At 45.2% G+C, this 19589-nt stretch overlaps 1 protein-coding gene across 1 annotated transcript in view; it reads right to left on the bottom strand.

Moving 5' to 3' along the window:
• Positions 1–7786, bottom strand: part of LOC125466360 (protein Wnt-9b-like) — a 40438-nt gene extending 32652 nt beyond the window's left edge. Inside the window, exons 1-2 of the mRNA XM_048560761.2 lie at positions 7660–7786; positions 7097–7350 (exon numbers count right to left, since the gene is read on the bottom strand). Of these exons, the coding sequence (XP_048416718.1) occupies positions 7097–7350; positions 7660–7745 (340 nt within the window). The 5' untranslated portion in view covers positions 7746–7786. The remainder of the gene's footprint in view (positions 1–7096; positions 7351–7659) is intronic.
• Between the last annotated feature and the right edge of the window lie 11803 nt (positions 7787–19589).

The following is a 19589-nucleotide window of genomic DNA, read 5'->3' as shown; positions in this document are numbered from 1 at the left end:
ATCTACAAGATGCAATTGCAGAAATTTGCTGATTTCAGCAGCACCTTCTAAAATCCAAATCATTATTATCTAAAGGGACAAAGATGTATGGGAACCTACAATTTGCCCTCCAAGTCACACACCATCCTGACCTCGAACTGTATCATCATTCTTTCAACGGTGCTGCGGCAGAATCCTGGAATTCCTTCCCTAAACCTACTGTGGGTGTTCCCCCACCCTCCCCAACCCCACACACACAACTCCCCAGGCTGCAGCAATTCAGCAAAGTGATTCACCACCACCTTCAAAGCAACTAGAGATGGATAATAACTGCTGGCCTTTCCAGCAATCCCCACATCTATTGAACAGAAAAAAGTAAGTTAGATGAGCACATTGCTGAAACTGGGGCTATTCCAGTTGGAGGAAATCGACGGGAAATTTGAAAGAAGCTTTCAGAATCCTGGGGGGTATGGACGGAGCAATCAGAGAGAAACAGTTCCCATTGGTTAATGTGCAAGAAGCAGAGGAGCCAGATCTAACGTGACTGGCAAAAGAACCAAGTGTGCTACCCACCCACCTCCCCCTCCCCCCCCAACAGGACAGTTGAGGCAAAGTCAATCAGGGATGTCAATAGAGAATTGGATTAGGACCTAAAGGAAGAGAAACTGGCATGATAATGAAGGGAGGGTGAGGAACCTGGGGTTAGCAGCATTCCATTTGCAGAGGGCAGGCAAGGAGATGGTACTGAATAGCTTCCCTTGCTATAGCCATTCAATGTTCCTATTATTGTTGTAGGGTGTGTTAGTAATAAATACAATAATCAAACCAAGAGACCAAAATAAAACCAGAATCTTGTTGATTTATTAACTGCATTTTATAGAACTGTCTGACTATCACAGGACAGCATTCACAACCCCCTGTCTCTCTCGCTATATATGTCTGTCTCTGTCTGTCTAATAAGTGAGGAGCTGGATAAACACAGCAGGCCAAGCAGCATCTCAGGAGCACAAAAGCTGACTTTTGGGCCTAGACCCTTCATCAGAGAGGGGGAACTCATATGCAACTCATATTCCGCTTGGGAACCCTGCAGCCCAATGGTGTCAATGTTGTCTTCACAAGCTTCAAAATCTCGCCTTCCCCCACTGCATCCCAAAACCAGCCCAGTTCTTCCCCCACTGCATCACAAAACCAGCCCAGCTCGTCCCCTCCCCCCACTGCATCCCAAAACCAGCCCAGCCTGTCCCTGCTTCCCTAACCTGTTCTTCCTCTCACCTATCCCTTCCTCCCACCTCAAGCCGCTCCTCCATTTCCCACCTACTAACCTCATCCCACCTCCTTGACCTGTCCATCTTCCCTGGGCTGACCTATCCCCTCCCTACCTCCCCACCTATACTCTCCTCTCCACCTATCTTCTTTTCTCTCCATCTTCGGTCCGCCTCCCCCTCTCTCCCTATTAATTCCAGAACCCTCTCCCCATCCCCCTCTCTGATGAAGGGTCTAGGCCTGAAACGTCAGCTTTTGTGCTCCTGAGATGCTGCTTGGCCTGCTGTGTTCATCCAGCTTCACACTTTGTTATCTTGGATTCTCCAGCATCTGCAGTTCCCATTATCTCTGTTTGTCTATTGTTTTCTCTATCTCTCTGTCTCTGTGTCTGTCTCTCTTTATGTCTCTCTCTCTCTCTGTCTGTCTGTCTGCCTGCGTTTCTATATGTTTCACTGCCTGCCTCTCTATTTGTCTTTCTCTATCTGTCTCACTGTCTCTCTGTCCATCTCACTATTTCTGTCTCTCTCTGTGTCACACTCTCCCTGTTTCTGGCTGTTGCTCTCTTTCTTTGTCTGTCTCTTTTTCTGTTTCTCTCTCTCTCTCTCTCTCTCTCTCTTTCTATCTGTCTCTCTCTGTCCATCTCTCTCTGTCTTTCTCTTGATCTATCTCTGTCAGTTTCCCTCTCTCTGTGTTTGTCTCTCAGCCTCTCTCTGTCTGTCTATCTCTTTCTCTCTCTTTCTTTCTCTCTGTCTCCCTCTCTCTCTGTCTGTCTGGCTCTCTCTATCTCTCTCTTTGTGTGTATTTCTTTCCTTCTCTCTGTCTCTATTTGTGTCTCTCTGCCTCTTTGTCGATCTCTCTGTCCATCTATCTCTGTCATTCTGTCTTGATCTGTTTCTTTCTCTCTCTGTCTGTCTCCCCCTCTGTCTGTCTCCCTCTCTCCGTCTGTCACTATGTTGATTCCTGTCTGTCTCTCTATTTGTCTGTCTATCTGTCTTGCTCTGTCTCTTTCTATCACTGTCTGTCTCTCTCTCTTTCTCCGCGTCTGGCTCTCTGTGTCTCTATCCATCTCTCTCGAACACACTGTTGTCTGTATGTCTGTCTCTCTCTGCTTGTCTCACTGAGAGACGAGTTAAATGCTCAGGCAACCGGTCCTGAGCACTGTGCTGGTTATGCGGAAGAACGGTTTTACTCGCTGTCCCCGAGGCCAGGCTCAGTGAAAGCCCGTGATGAAATGGTGTTATTGAAACGATATCAAGCCCCCGCCCCACAGCCCGTTCGTGTTATTTTGACTGAAATGTTGCCCAGATGAAAGGCGCTCGTTGCGTTCCGGAGCTGACATCCACCCGAACGCCCTTTTCCTCTGGGAACGAACGAACGCCTTTCCGATCTAAAAATATCGCAGCAATTAGCGAGATGGCCAGCGGATGAGCGAGCGATGTAGTGAGGGAGAGAGAGAGAGAGAGAGACGGGTTTATCCCGTGCAGCTTCTCACTAACCCGTGACAGGGACATGGAAGACAGCGTATCACGGGAATGCACAAATGAAGCAGTTTGATCTGTACCTGAAGGCCCCCAAAGACGAATGACGCAGCCCTCGGTCACCCCGACGTGTATCTGCCCCTTAGGGGTCACGGGGTAAAATGTGAAATTTCAGTCTGGTCAGAAACTGCTAATCTCGCCGCAGGTTGTTGAATGTGAAATTTGCTCACAACCAGGAACTCCCATCCCCGCCCCTTCACGGTCACAGCAACGGCGCCCTCTCTCTCTCTCTCTTATCGCCCCCAGCCCTTCCTCCTCAGCAAGTAAAGGAGGAGCCGCCAGCACTTTGTACTGAAAGTGGGTTCTCTGGATAACTCCGAGAGCTTCACACCCAATTCAGCAACTCCCTTACCCCTGAACCCTTGAACTGGAAGCGCCTGGTTTGTACACATTCATTGCCGAAGTGTAGTCGCTAATGCTGCCGAGAATGATTTGGCCTGCTGACTTTTTATTAATGATTAATCGTTAATCGTTAACAATTGGATGTTGAAGGAGTGACTTTGCTGATAGTACAGCGAGCCTCAGCGCGTGTGTCACAGTAGCTGCTGTGTGAGAGAAAATGTGTGTGTACGTGTGAGTAAATTATGCGTGAGCGACAGCATGCGAATATCTGCGTGGCAGAGGGAGTAAATGGATGTGTGTGAGGGAGTCTGTTTGTGAAAGACCATAAGACATAGGAGTGGAAGTAAGGCCATTCGGCCCATCAAGTCCACTCCGCCATTTAAATCATGGCTGATGGGCATTTCAACACCACTTCCCTGCACTCTCCCCGTAGCCCTTGATTCCTTTTGAGATCAAGAATTTGTCGATCTCTGCCTTGAAGGCATCCAACGTCCCGGCCTCCACTGCACTCTGTGGCAATGAATTCCACAAGCCCACCACTCTCTGGCTGAAGAAATGTCGTCTCATTTCCGTTTTAAATTTACCCCCTCTAATTTTAAGGCTGTGCCCACGGGTCCTAGTCTTCCCGCCTCACGGAAGCAACTTCCTAGCGTCCACCCCTTCCAAACCTTACATTATCTTGTAAGTTTCTATTAGATCTCCCCTCAACCTTCTAAACTCTAATGAGTACAACTCCAGGATCCTTAGCCGTTCATCATACGTTAAACCTACCATTCCAGGGATCATCCTTGTGAATCTCCGCTGGACACGCTCCAGGGCTAGTATGTCCTTCCTGAGGTGTGGGAGAGTGTGTGTAGGTCTGAGTGTGAAAGTGTCAGAGAGTGTGTATGAGTAATTAAGTGGGTGAGAGAAAATGTGTGTGTGAGAAGGAGTGTTGTGGGCCTGAGTGAGAATGTGAGAGAGAGATTGCGAGTTCGTGAATGTGTGTGAGCAAATGAGTGTGAATGTGTCTGTCAGTGTGCATGTGTGTGAAAGGGGAGAGTGTGAGTCTGTCAGTGTGAATAGGTGTGACGGGGGAAGTGTGAGTCTGTCAGTGTGCATGTGTGTGAAAGGGGAGAGTGTGAGTCTGTCAGTGTGAATAGGTGTGACGGGGGAAGTGTGAGTCTGTCAGTGTGAATGTGTGTGAAAGGGGAGTGTGTGAGTCTGTCAGTGTGAATAGGTGTGACGGGGGAAGTGTGAGTCTGTCAGTGTGCATGTGTGTGACGGGGGAAGTGTGAGTCTGTCAGTGTGAATAGGTGTGACGGGGGAAGTGTGAGTCTGTCAGTGTGCATGTGTGTGAAAGGGGAAGTGTGAGTCTGTCAGTGTGAATAGGTGTGACGGGGGAAGTGTGAGTCTGTCAGTGTGAATGTGCGTGTAAGTATACAGTTGTTCTCCCAAGCGCAGTGTGCTCACACGCTGTTCTGTAGCACTCTCCGGACGAGCGTTGCCTGGTACACAACTGCATTCAAACGCCGTGCTTGGAAATACACAACGACATAATAACGGGCGCTTGTGGAAAAAAAACTCCCAACAACACTCCATTACACCATAGTTTAAACCTGCCCACACCCAGGTTAGGGAAAAGTAATGTTCTCTCTCACATGCAGATTTCTTTCTAAAACCAGCAGCAGTTTTGTTCAGCAAATTCTAGAAACAGTAAGCACCATGCCTCACTCGGTGAATGGCCTCGGAATGACACGGGACACGATTCTCCTCTGAAGAGCCACATAGGGGGTGTGATGGGGGAGGGGTGGAGACAGATTGCTCCCCACAGGCTGGGAAAGGCCGGAGAGGGGGCAAGCCAGGTGGGAGCGGTTGAGTTCTAGCCCCGGTGAGGAAACTGTTCGAAGGAGCAAGTTAAAGGGCTCTTGGGCAGTGATGCTTAATGTAGAGAGAGCGAGGTTCGGAAAGACCGCCCAGCCACAAATGCGAAGCTCAGTCCGAAACAAAACCTGCAATTTCCCTTCGGGACTCAACTGCGAGTTTTTAGGGAGGTGGAGCTTGCTGTGTTGGGGTGGGGGTGCTATTTTAAAGCGGGATGGGCTGCTTGGCAGAACCTTCACTACAGCAAAAAGAAAGTCCCTGGAAGGTGTATGACTCTCGAATTCAGCCGGAGGACCACGCCTTGCAGTCAGACCAGGAAACATTGCTTTAGCCCGGCTTCGCTGTCATTAATCTGCACCCGATATTATTTCACATGCTGTTTCCACGTTGGTGCAAAACACCGTGCATCCGCCTCGAGCCATGTAAAACATACCGGTGGATCCCGCAATGTTCCAACCCTCTTCAATCCTGTTTACAATAACACCCCATACAACCCAATGATATCCTGGCTGCAGAATGTAACGAAACTGTTCACTGTACCCACTTCCAAATAACACCTCATGCGTTGCAATGGCATTCCAGGTCACATTTTATTTGTAATATTCTAACTGTGAGATATCCTCTTTCACCTCCCTGTGATATTACTCTAACCTATAATATTCTGTCACCCGCTGTAATAGTACCGAATACAATAATGCTCTCCCAAATTCAATATATTCCGATATGTTGGTTCCGTGGAGCACACGCTGTAACGAATGACATTTTGTATCGCTTAATATGACGCAGTGTTCTCTGTAACTCGCGGTAATGTGAATTGGTCCCCTGCAATTCACCGGGATTCTTCAAAACGTGGTAATATCACATAGACAATGATACAGTGCAATATTTTCTGGGTATTCTACACTGAACAGCAAGATCATGCGTGGAACACTTTCCTGATACTCGATAGAAAGTGAAAATCTAGCTCCCCACCCCCAAGTGAAACAGTCTCAGAAAGGTCCCAGAAACTGCACACTGATATCGGGGGTTCCTTTTAACTTCCTTCCCTGGCCTTCCCTACTCATACTCTGCCCTCAGCACCTCACAGCCTGTCTCTTCAAACTCAAATCATTGCGGAGGCTGAAGAATCACTGGACTCGAAACGTTAAACTTTTTATCTCTCTCCAAATTTCCTACTGAGATTCTCCAGCACTTTGTATCTTAATTTAAAACCCTGTTCCTGTAAGTGCATTTCCAGGAAATAATTTGTTTTGTTGAACGAGATTTGAAAACACTAAGCTCGAGTATCGACCCCACCCCCTTCAGAATCCCAGCCCGGCTCATTTAAGAAGTATTTATGAATTAGACCAATTGGGAAGTGCATTCAACTCGTCCATCTCTTGTGGAGGGAGATGGCGAGTCACTGAGTTTGGTCACAGCGGTCTCAAGTTGAAATGAAAGACACTTCGAATATATCTATAATGATGGAAATTCAAGTGCACAGTCCTTAGACTGGAAAATAAAACAGACACCTAAGGAGATATAAATGCGCAGAGATAAACACAAATCACACACAGGCGGAGATACAGACACACACAGATTTGGTCAAAGACAGAGAGACACACAGATATAGTAACAGACAAAGGCAGGGTGACACAGATATAGTCAAAGACAGAAAGGCACACCGTGAGACGCACATACAGACATACTAAAAATCAAATACGCACAGAAACATAAACAGAGGCGGGCAGAGACGCGTAAAGCGAGAAGGATACAGTTAACCACCTGGACACACAACCAGGTATTTTCAAACACAGGACACAGACCTAGAGGTCTAGTCAAACACAGACGTACACAGAAACAGGCAGAGATACTCACAGATATATATATATACAGAGAGAGAAAGATTCAAATTGAGTCAAACACAGACACAGATTCATGTAGAAATCTCCATCTCCTACACGTTGTTGCTCATGTGAAAGTGGAGAGTTCCCGAAGCTGAAGCAGACTGTTCGCCTGACTAGAGATGTCCCCATGTAACATCATTCATTATCAGCGATGCTGTTTAGAGGTTGCTCTGCAGAACCGATACCACCCCGCAAACCCCAGCCCTGCGCCCCACTGTCACTCACCCCGTTTGAGGAGACTCGCCCTGCCCTCCAGGCTGCAGTTCCAGCGCTCCGTCCTGAACTGGTAGCGGCACTCGAGCGCGCTGAGGCGGATCGCGTCCCGCAGCCCCTCAGCCAAACCGGGCTCCCTCCGGCACAGCCGCTTCTGGCGACGGAACAGCTTCAAGCTGTCACACTGTTTCAGGTGAACCTTCCCAGAGCCCGAATCTTCTGGCACCGGATTCGAAAGCACGGAGAGCGGCTCCTTCCCGGTCAATCTGCTCCAAGAAAAAGGGAAAGAGTGAGACGGGGGTGGAAAGGAGGATGGGAGAAGTGAGGAGAATTAGCTGCCAGACAAACTGGGGCAAATAGAGTGGGGCACAGAGAAATAACATGCAACTTTACACAAACAACTGTGGTTTTCTCTTTGAGTTCACTAGCTTTTATAGAAAAAGTAAAATATTTCAATATTTCTATCCCTAGCTTCTATTCCGGAGAAAACTTGGTCCAGGTTTAAACAGTAGGCTTCATCCCGCTAAGAATTTTTGGGAAGGTCGATGCTACATTGAGGAGAGTCAGGAACCGACCCGAAGTAAGGCTCTCCCGGGGGTAGGATGCTCGCCGCCGTCAGCAGGGTGATCAGACAGCCGGGGCTCGGGAGCCGGCAGCGCATCTTGTCCGCTCTCGGCCGCTCCTCATCTCGTCCGGCGCTGCCGGAGCTGTCTCTGATCAGCCGCTCGCCTGAGCTCTCCGCTAAAGTTCCCCCACCTCCCCCGGGTACAGCCCAGCCACCGTACCCAGCCCTCAGCCTATTGGCTCGCCTACTGCCCACCCAACCGTCTGATTGGCTCCAAAGGGAAGTCGGGAGGCGGGATTTCTGGCCCAGGTGCCTGTGGTTCTGGAGCACCTGAAAGTGTAGCTGGTCCCAGCGCTGTCAAATACCCGGGTATAGAGCAGTCAGATACCCGGGTACAGAGCAGCCAGATACCTGGTTCCAGCGCTGTCAGATACCCAGGTATAGAGCAGTCAGATACCCGGGTATAGAGCAGTCAGATACCCGGGTAGCGAGCAGCCAGATACCTGGTCCCAGCACTGTCAGATCCCCGGGTACAGAGCAGTCAGATCCCCGGGTACAGAGCAGTCAGATACCCGGGTACAGAGCAGTCAGATACCTGGTCCCAGCACTGTCAGATACCCGGGTATGGAGCAGTTAGATACCCGGGTATAGAGCAGTCAGATAACTGGTCCCAACGCTGTCAGATACCCGGGTATAGAGCAGTTAGATACCCGGGTATAGAGCAATCAGATACCTGGTCCCACGGTTGTCAGAAACCCGGGTATAGGGCAGTCAGATACCCGGGTATAGAGCAGTCAGGTACCCGGGTATACAGCTGCCAAGTGTCTGGCCCCAGAGCTGACCAGCTGCCCGGACCCAGGTCGGACCGGTCTCCCTGCCCTCACTCATTCACAAAGCCAGTTCTTGGTTAATTTGGAACTCCACCAGGATCTTATGTTGCATTGGTCGTATCCCTGTCTCTGGAACAGGAGTTCGGGATTCAAATCTCATCTATCCTGGAGTTGCATGATAGCGCAGTTCTGGAGATTCCGACTATTTTTCAGGGGCTGTTGTGATGCAGAGGTAATGTCCGCGTATCTGGGTCAGATGATCCAGGTTCAGAGCTCACCTTTCCCCCAGGAATATCAGAACAAACCTCTGGACCTGACTCTGCTGCCTCAGGTCTTTGGGACCCAATAAATGTCAGGCCTGTGTTTACAACATAGCCACCCACTCCGAAAGTAACCCAGCGAGAAACCAAGCGTACCACCCAGTAACTTAGCCAATCCATTCTCCCCTGACTGCTATGCCATTTAGTAGGACCATTTTTTTCTGCGTTTGGAACTTTATATTTCCATTTAATCCCCGATAACTCTTGATTCCTCAACCAAGCAAGCACCCAGCCACATTGTCATAAAAAAAGAGTTTAACCCAACGCCTTCTGAGGAATAGTTTCCTAGGCGCTTGGAATTGACGATAAGTTGTTAGGTAAATGCAAAAAAAAATTGGCCGGTTGTAAACAGGAATCTCAACATTTATTGATTGTATGTCCCATTACTGCAACAAGCTTTTAGTTAGACCACGGGGACTGGTGGATCCTGTAGGTGTATCACTGAGCTGCGAGGGCGATTCTAATCTCTTGCCTACCTGAGCACCTCTTCCGTTTCGACTCCCTTCCCAAGTCATAACTGTCTAAATATTTTAAAAATGTTTAAAGTAAAAATATAACGTCGAAAGGCGCTTCACGGCGGCGCTGTCACTTCCCCACGCTGTGTTTGGGGTGAGTGTGGACAGGACTGTTGACAAAAAGCATGGAACGATCCCAGGGTTTTGTTGTGGTTTGAATGTTGACCCGGATATCAAGAGGACAACAGTCCACTCTCCTCCGCGGATCTCGGTTTAAAGGTTTATCCCAGGGTAGGATAGCCGGATATAACATCACTCCTCACCCCTACCCTAACATCTCCCCACACCCTAACATCATCCCCTCATTCCACACCCTAACATCACTCCCTTACTCCAACCCTAACGTCACTCCACACTAATATCATCCCCTCACCCGACACCCTAACATCACCCCACCTAAACATCACCCCCTTACTCTGACCCTAACATCGCCCCACCCTAACATCATCCCCTTACCCCATACCCCAACTCCCCCCACACCCTAACATCACCCCACCCAAACATCATCCCTTGCCACCTACCTTCAAAATACTCCGGCTCTAATGTCAGCCCCTCACTTTCGCCCAAACACCACACACTCAGCTCCACCCTAACATCACCCCCTCACCCCACCCAAACATCACCCCCTGATCCCCACCCTAATATCTTCCCCTCACCCTCACCCAAACATCACACCCACACCCCACCCTAACATCACCGCCTCACCACCACCCTAATATCATCCCTTCACCCCCACTCAAACATCAATTCCTCACCCCCACCCCAACATCGCCCTGTCACCCTACCACAACACCCCCTCACCACACCCTAATATCATCGCCTCATCCCCACCCTAATGTCACCCTCTCACCAGCTACTCGAACATTACCCCTTCACCCCATTCTAACACCAACCCCTCACCCTCACCCTAGCATCACCCCTCACTCCCACCCTAGAATCAACCCCTCACCCTAACATCACCCAGTCAGCCCCACCCTAACGTCACTCCCTCACCTCTACCCAAACATCACCCCCATCACCCCATCCTAACACCATCCCCTCACCCCCACCTAGCATCAGCCCCTCACCCCCACCCATAACATCACCCCCTCACTCCCAATCAGCCCCAGGAAGACGCTCAAGTTTCAGCCCGAATAGCTTCCAGTGGGCCATGAATCTACCAACCTGTCAGTCAGAGGTTGGGAGGATTCGATAAATCCAATGGATCCCATGGGCACTAACTGGAATAGAGTTATACCGATATAGAGCACGGAAACAGACCCTTCAATCCAACTCGTCAATGCCGACCAGGTATCCTAGATTCATCTCGTCCCACTTGGCCCATATCCCTCTAAACACTTCCTATTCATATACCCATACAGATACTTTTTAAATGTTGTAATTGTATCAGCCTCCACCACTTCCTCTGGCAGCTCATTCCAGACACTCACCACCCTCTGCATGAAAAAGTTGTCCCTCACATTCCTTTTCAATCTCTCCCCTCTCGCCTAAGCCCCCTAATTTTGGACTCCCAGATCCTAGGATAAAGGGACCCTGGTTACAAATCTTTACAATAGATTGCAACATTACAGGGAAATGAGCAACGCAGTGAAATTGGACTAATACAGCGAGTTACACATACATCGCTATCTCTCTCCTTAAAACGAAACAGAGAACTGGAAATGCTGGAGATTTGAAACTGAAACAGAAATTGGTGCAGAAACTCCGTGTGGCAGTATCTGTAGAGAGGGAGACACCTTTCGAGTCCAGTTACTCTTGTTCAGAACGGCTACTGTCTTCTGTAAAAAAATCACTGCGGAAAGAACTGCGGATGCTGGAAATCAGAAACAAAAAACAGAAATTCTTGGGAAAAATCCAGAGCAGAATCAGAACTGTTCTGCGGGAGGATCGCGGGACCTGAAACTTTAACTCTGATTTCTCTGCACAGGTGCTGCCAGACCTGCTGAGCTTTTCGCGCAATTTCTTTTGTTTTTTTTCTCTCTCTCATCTACTTATTTAACGAAATGGGTTAAACAACATCCGATTGGGTACTGTGACAAAAGATCGGAACGTTAACGGAAACCTACAACATGATTATAGAATTGTGTCAGAATTAAATTAAAATGCCATTTCTCAGAGTGTCCTCTGGGATTTGAAAATAATCTTCAGTCTGTTGTACACACAGCGGCACTTTCCAACAATTCAAAACAATTGAACCTTAGAAACATATTTCCACAATTAATTCGATCATTCAACCCAGACTTTACACAAGCAAATAAAGAATGAGCCGAAGTGAGAATTTTAACCGATCGTTTTCAAACAGTACGTGAAATGTAAATGACTCCAAATTCGACTTTTCTTTAGGGGAGAAGCAAGATTTTTTTTCAAGGATCTTGTACAAAGTTCTATCTTAAGATAATGGTTTACCCTGCCTCTCCCGGTCTGAGCGGAATCCGCCGTCTTTCGCATCCCTGAGAATCTTTTGGAAACGTCGAATTTCCGATCTCTCGCACCCGCAGTTCTTTGTTTTGTTTTCATCTTGTTGAAAGCCAGCGTGGGGTTGGTAACGAAATAACCCAGGTTATTTCGCGCACATTTCCGAAGCGCCGCTGTTTTAGTAGCGTTCGTTAGAAATTCAAATCACCCATTCAACTCAGGAATGTAACTACCAAAATCAAATAAAAAACTCAACACATTAATTTATCTTCTGAATATGTTGTAATCAGCGCCCCGGGAATAAGATATATTCAACGTGAAATGATCGATGATTGTGATGCTAACTGAAGACTACTAATCGATATCGAATTGACAAGAGTAGATTTATGTTCAAATTTAAATTCTAACTCAGCGAGAGGGCTGTACAAAAATGAACTCGGGTGGAAGTCACTGAGAGCCGTTAATCTTTCACGAATATCGTAAATTAAAGGGAGAGGGTATTAATTAAACTCAGAGAGAGCACGGTCCGAAACAGAGGCTGAACCCGGGGACCAAATTAAATCCTATCTAACGCGAGGCAGGGCATGTAGATAAAACTAATCGCGGATATCTCCTCTAGAATTGAAAGCCAGACGGACCACTTGCCCTCCCAGTTACACGGGGAGAGGTTCTGTTTCCTTGGGGTAGACACAGCGCTGGAATTTGCGGCTGCATTTGGTCCACAGGCGCCTGACCGGGGAGTTGAGAATGTACCTCTAACCGCGCAGATTGTACTGGGTTGCTTCCGGTAAATCTTTTACATTTTGAGTGCATTTAGATCTGAACATTTGTAACCGGTTTGACTCAAAGTGAGGAATTATCCTCCAACTCCGCGAACAGAAATGAGAGTGGGAACACGTCTCTTCCTAGCCGGGTTGTAATAATTTAATCTCCCAGTCCACATTATAGAGTTAATGTTGTCATTTGCGACCGCCTGGTTTGGGCAGATTTGATTGGAAATCTTGTAAATAGTTACAATAACTCAGTAGAGTTATTCGGGGTGTCAGTGAAGACTGAAGTAATTGTTTTACATCTCGTTTGTGTATTCATTCAGCGTTCAGTGTGTGCGAGACAGTTGGGTAACTCTAATACAGTGCGCCGAGAGGCTCCTTGGTCTCCTAAATACTACTCAGGAAAAAAAGGCAGCATTTGGGATTTTGGAACGCGGATAAATTGGCTGGAGCTACCGGGTTTCCCTGCTGTACAGCTGGGAAAGCACAGATCCGCAGACCCTTAAACTGTTTTATTCCGTTTCTCAATGAGTCAGGGAGATCGAGCGTTTAATGAGACGATAAACATTATTAACATTATTATTAACATTAATAAACATTATTAAAACTGCGCCCGATTTGGGGCTAACTTCGTCTGCCAAGCATTTCTATTTTATACTATTTATGGAAATTTAATTCACAAGGCGAAGTCCCGCAAAAAATAGCAACGACATCACCTCAAAGCAAAAGTCTGACTGCTAACAGTTTCCAAAAAATGTGTAGCACGTACGTAGAGCTCCCGAGTTGCTTTACAAACATAAAGGGAGAGTCTTGACTAGTTTTCAACTCTCCCGTCCTATTCCGAAGATAAGTTGTACTCAGAGCTGACTTCACAATGTTTTAGTGTAGGGACCAGAAAGATTATTGCTGCCGGGAGGGACTGAGGTATGGTGCGGGCAGGGCACTGTGAAAGGTGCACAGCAAGGCAGCTTACAGTGGGAAGTGGACTGGCACTAAGTTGTGTTACTTGCTGAAGTAAAGTTGGCCGTTGCGGCTCGTGCAAATAAAAACAAATAAGACTTGTAAACCAGAAAATGACCGTAGCTGTTGAAACACAACCTCTTTTTGCATTTTTTTCCCCTTCTTACCCTCCTGGGGTAAATTGAAAGCTCTGCACTGCTCCATCTGCACCTTTCAGTTGACCCTATCTCTGGAGTTAGTGGATGTTCTAAAGAAGGGTCACTGGACTCCACATTAACTTTGCTTTCTCTCCACAGATGTGCCAGATCTACTAAGTTTTTCCAACAATTTCTATTTTTGTTTCTGATTTCCAGTGTCCACAGTTCTTTGTTTTCTTTACAATGCAATCTGTGAACCCTATCTCACACTGATATCACTGTTATGATCCCAGATGATGGTAAATAGATTACAGATGAAATCTGGTTAGGTAGGTAATATAGTTAATTTTTTTTGTTCGTTTCTATGGTCGTTATTCACTGAAACATGTTCATATGTGGTTGTAAAAGTTCATTAACAGCAGAACATAGGTTTACTGCACAAAAGAATAACAGAAAAAACAAACAAATCTTTATGGCAGTTAGATCTTAATCCAAACATCAAAACAAAGTTTCACCCTGTTTCCCAACACTGTCCATTACAAGGATTCAATCTAAGAAATATTACACCTCTCTCAGCTTTTCAAAATTTTCACTTAACTGGCTTCTCCCAGCTTCTTTCCTCTGGAAAGCAATTTACAATTCCTTTCCAAGTTTGCTGGGATGAAACTTTCACAATTCAAATGGCCTCAATCTGGTTCAGTTGTAACAAGCAGGATGACAGCATGGTGACTCATGGTTAACGCTGCTGCCTCACAGCACCAGGGACTTGGGTTCAATTCCATCCTCTGGCACTGTTTGTCTGTGTGGATTTTATACATTTCCCTGTGTCTGTCCGGTCTTCCTCCAGGTGCCCACTTTTCTTCCCACAGTCCAAAAGTGCGCGGGTTAGTTGGACTGGCCATGCTAAATTGCCCATGGTGTCCAGGAATGTGAAGGCTAGGTGGATTAGTCATTGGAAATGCAGGGTTACAGGGATAGAGTGAGGGTTGGGTCTAGTTGTAATGATCTTCCGACAGTTCATTGTGGACTTAGTGGGCCAAATGGCCGGTTTCCGCACTGTAAGGATGCTATGAATTGGAAGACTTCTACAAAACCTTCCCATCTTGGAAATTTCACAGACTAAAACCTACCACTGTCACAGTGACTGGTTGCCCAGAGTAATCTAAAAAACTTCACACTCCTGCTGGGAGAAAAATGATCTCATTCTGAGCTGTACCTGTACCAGGATGTTGAATTTTCAGTTCTGAAACTAAAACCAAGGTAATTGCCTTAATATATTTACTCCATCTTCCATAAACTCAACAGCATACGGTTCTCCAACCACTTGACTGACTTCTTAAAACTGATACATTTAGATCACAGTCTGAGTGATTTCCTGACTTTATTTTTTAAAACAAAAGCCTTCACAGAACTGACCTAAATCCATCTGCCTCTATTTTAAATCCAAATCCAAAAAATGTAATACTATATGTATTTATCAAAGCCTACTCAATGTGCATATTGCAAGTAACCATTGTTATTTCAGAAGAGACAGCTGATAGTTATAGTCAAATAATTGTGTTTCACATTCCTATCACTATAATTTTGGTTAAACCTGGTCCATTAAATTTAGAGTTTGCATTTTTGTGGATTTATCATCTGTTCCCTCACTGAGGACTCACTTCCACTGCAGTTGATTGGCCCCTAATTATATCTGCCCCATTTCCCAATCTTCTGCTGTACCCCTTCTCCTCCATCCCAGAATCATAATCTCTCATCTTCCATCCCAGCAACCTCCACATTTGATAAACGTCCTCAGCCATTTGCAACCGTGCATGCAGCAAATTATCACCAAACATAGAGCTCCCTTTATTCCTTTCCCATTGCACATTCTAAAATGACTGTTTAAAATTCTGTCACAGAATGTGGCTAGGTCAGCCACATTCGATGCCCTGCCCTAATTGACCTCAAGAAGGTTAAGGGGCCACCTTGCTGAATCATTGCAGGCCAAGTCATGTAGATTCACAAGCATTGCTGTTAGGAAGAGAATTCCAGGATTTTGACCCACAACAGAGAAAGGACAACCATATAGTTCCAAGGCCAGATTGTTTGGACCTTGACAGGGAATTTGCAAGTGGGAATCTTTCAATGCATCTGCTGCCCTGTTCTTTAAAGTGGTAGAAATCGCAAGTTAGGAAGGTACTGTTGAAAGAGCCTCAGCAAATTATTGCAGTACAACTTGTAAATGATAAACATTGGTGCCACTGTGTGTTATTGGTGGAGAGAGTGAAAGTCAGTGGTCATGGATGGAGTGTCAATGCATCAGGCTGATTTGTCCTTCCAGGAGGACATGAGGAAAAGGAAAAAGATGGTTGTTCTTAATTGATGAGGTCTGTAAAGTAGTGAGATATGGTCTTGGGGTCAAAGAATCAAACTGCAGAATCTACATTCAGAACATTGAGACCCTTCAGAATCATTTCTCCCTGTAACTCCTGAAACACAGACTCACAGCAATGCTCCAGCATCTCCAGGCACCGCAATCAAGCCAACCCCAGCTCAGAGCCTCCCAGTCCCAGGCCTGCAAAAGACCTCGCCTGTTTTTTATTCTTTGTAGGATCCACAACCTGAACTCACAAGCATTTCTGAAGAAGGGTCTAGGCTCGAAACGTCAGCTTTCCTGCTCCTATGAAGCTGCTTGGCCTGCTGATTTCATCCAGCTCTACACATTGTTATCTCAGATTCTCCAGCATCTGCAGTTCCTACTATCTCTGAAACTGCAGAATCAGTTTGGGTGAGGCAAAGAGTTAGCAAAGCAAAGAAATCACTAGTGAGAATAGGTTATTGGCCACCTGACAGTAGGTACGCTGCAGGACACCACATAAATCAAAAAGTATTGGGACTTTGTAAGGAAACTATTACAACAATCAAGGAGGTTTTAGTCATTAAATAGACTGGACAAATGAAATTGCTTAAACTATTCCAAAAGATGAGGTAAAAAAGCGTACTCGTTTAGTTTCTTAGTACAATACGTTCTAGAACCATATACAGAACAGTTTATTTCTTATCCTGCAATGTAAAATGAGACAAGATTAATAATGACCTCATAACAAAGAATCTTCAAGGTTAGAATTAACATAACGTGATAGAATTTTTCATTCAGTTGGATGGTGAGGAATTTGGCTTTGAAACTAATGTCCTTAAACTTAAATAAAGGCAATTGAAACCATACAAAGACAGTGTTATCTACACAACTATAAACAAAAATTAGAGCATGAGACAAAACTAACAAAAATGTAAGTACAACAGTAAGATTTTGTACGAATATTACAGTAGGAGAGTAGCAAAATTAAGCATTAATTGCTGACAAGAAGAGACTAGGAAAGCAGCAGTTGGTAACTTCGGAAATTGTAGAGCCTTTGAACAAGTATTTTGTATTTATCTTCACTTTAGCAAACAAATCAAGTGACAAAGGAGAGGGGGGAGTTTGAAATTGAAATTAAGCTCACTCAAGGAAAACTACAGAAAAAAACTAATGTCCCTAAATATCAATAAGTCCCCGGATGACAACGTTACTAGCAGAGTGTATAAGTGTAACCTGTAGCTGTAGCACAATTGGATACCAAAAAGGCATTGATGCAATGCCATATAAATATTTACTGTGCAAGGAAAGAGCTCACAGTAAAGTGGGTGATTTTTAGGATGAATAGTCAATTGGGTAACTAATAGAAAGGAGAGAGTTGGAATAAATGGTAGTTTTCAGATTGGCAAATTGTAATGAGTGTAGTGCTGCAGGGCACAGTGCTGCAATTGGAAATGGAGTACAAAGCGGTAAAATCTGAGACCAATCCTTTGGCAGGAAATATAGTAAACAGAACAATAGTTGAGTGGAGAGATTTTGCAGAATGCTATGAGACTTAAGTTCCCTTCAACACAAGTCACAAAAGATTAGCATGCAGGTACAGCAAATAATTAGGAAGGCAAATGGCATGCTTATTTTTATTGTAAATAGAATGTAAAGGAAATTTTGTTACGAATGCGTTGGGCATTGATGAGATTGCGCCTGCAGTAATATGTGCTGTTCTCATCTTCTGACTTAAGGATGGTTGTATTTGGAAGCAGTCCAGTGAAGGTTTATTAGGCTAATTCCCAGAATTAGGAATCATTTTGAGGTAAAGGTTGTGTAGATTGGGCATATACTCATTGGTGTATGAAAAGATAGAAAGGGCTGAACAGGGTAAGTGCTGGAGGATGTTTCCTCACTTAGGGGAATCCAGAAGTAGGCTCACCCCATTCAAGACAAAGATGAGGAATTTCTTGCAGAGAGCCACTAGTCTTTTGAATTCTCTTTCATGGAGAGCTATGGCACTTGGGTCATTGAGCACACTCAAAGCTCAGTTGATTTGTTTTTTGATTGACAAGAGAGTAACGGTTTTGCAGATAAGGTTGGGCAATGAATTAAGGCCACAATCAGATTAGCTGTGATCTTATCGAATGGCAGAGTAGTCTTGATGGGTTAAAGATTCATTGCTTTTTGATCATATGACCCATGCTTTAGAATCCCAGCAAGCATTTCAGATGAAACAGTAATTGAAACATTCTGCTTTAAAGTTAAATTACTTTGCTGTTTAAAGTGCGGCCTTCTGTAAAATAGGGAGACCAATGCAGTTTAGGGGATTGATTGACTTAATAACTCAATTCAGTTTACAAATTGTGACACTAAGTTTCTAGTCAAATGTCATTTTAATCTTTCATCCCACCCACAATCAGATCTACGTGTCCTTCCGAACCTACACTGTTGATAGAAGCTTGAGGAATAAAACATCTCTTTTAACCATACACCTGACAACCATTGGACTCAGCACAGATTTTAACAAATTCAGACCTTAACAACTGCTGCTTTTTTTTTCAGCAGCGAGTGTTGTTAATGATTCTGCTATTGACATTTACAACACTGATAGATCCATCTTTACTGGACCCATTATCATTCCAATTGCCTTGCATCATCATCCCTTTTGCCATTAAACTACTTTCATTTTGTTCTGTTCCTACCACTTTGCCTATCTTGGTGTTTGATTAAAAGTTATTACATCTCAAATGTTTTCTAGTTATGACCTGAAGCTTCAATGATTTCTCTTTTTGCTGATGCTGTTTGGCCTACTGAGAGTTGCCAGCATGTTTTTTTAATTATTTCTAATTTACAGCATTCGTGATTTTTTTTGGTGTAATCAGTTCATAACCTTAACTAGTTAGTGTCTTGTTCTCTTGACCAGCACCACTGTAGACAGCAGACAACTACTTACTCATATGCAATAGTATATTGACTAATCAATTTTTGCGCTGCATCCTCTGGCAAAAATCTATCTACTCACCAGGCCTGTAGCGTTATCTGTGACATTGTTTGAGATATACTGGAAATCAGAATAAATTACAAGTTATTGGTAGTGACTTCATTTTATTTAAACAAACTCTCCTCATTTGAATATGCTACAGAAAAAAAAAACCATATCTTGAAATGCATATATCATTTTATACAGCTTCAGTATTGTAGTGAAATGTGTAAAGGCATGAAATGTCCTGTTTCACAGATATATGGTCAAATTCACAGTTGGCATCAGAGTGGCATGGTATCTCAGTGTTCAGCACTGTCGGTCTCACAGCATCAGGGACCCAGGTTCGATTCCATTCTCAGGCAACTGTCTTTGTGGAGTTTGCATGTTCCCCCATGTCTTTGTAGCTTTCCTTTGGTTTCCTCCCATTGTCCAAAGATGTGCAGGTTAAGTGGATTAGCCATGGGAAATGCAGGACGACAGCATTAGATGCTGTTTGGAGTGTCAGTGTGGACTTGATGAGCTGTATGTCCTGCTTCCATACTGCAGGCATTCTATGATTAGGTCACATAAGGATTTGGTCACCTTAGGACAAGTGGACAAAGGCGTAAAGGAATGTCCACAAGGAGAGTGGGTGAAGGTTCCAGGAGAAAATTCCAGTGTTAAAGACCTAGACAGTAGAATTCA

Source organism: Stegostoma tigrinum, chromosome 31, assembly GCF_030684315.1.
Source record: "Stegostoma tigrinum isolate sSteTig4 chromosome 31, sSteTig4.hap1, whole genome shotgun sequence".
NCBI lineage: Eukaryota > Metazoa > Chordata > Chondrichthyes > Orectolobiformes > Stegostomatidae > Stegostoma > Stegostoma tigrinum.
Note: the sequence above shows the minus strand (reverse complement) of the source record. Positions and strands in the feature narration are given on the sequence as shown.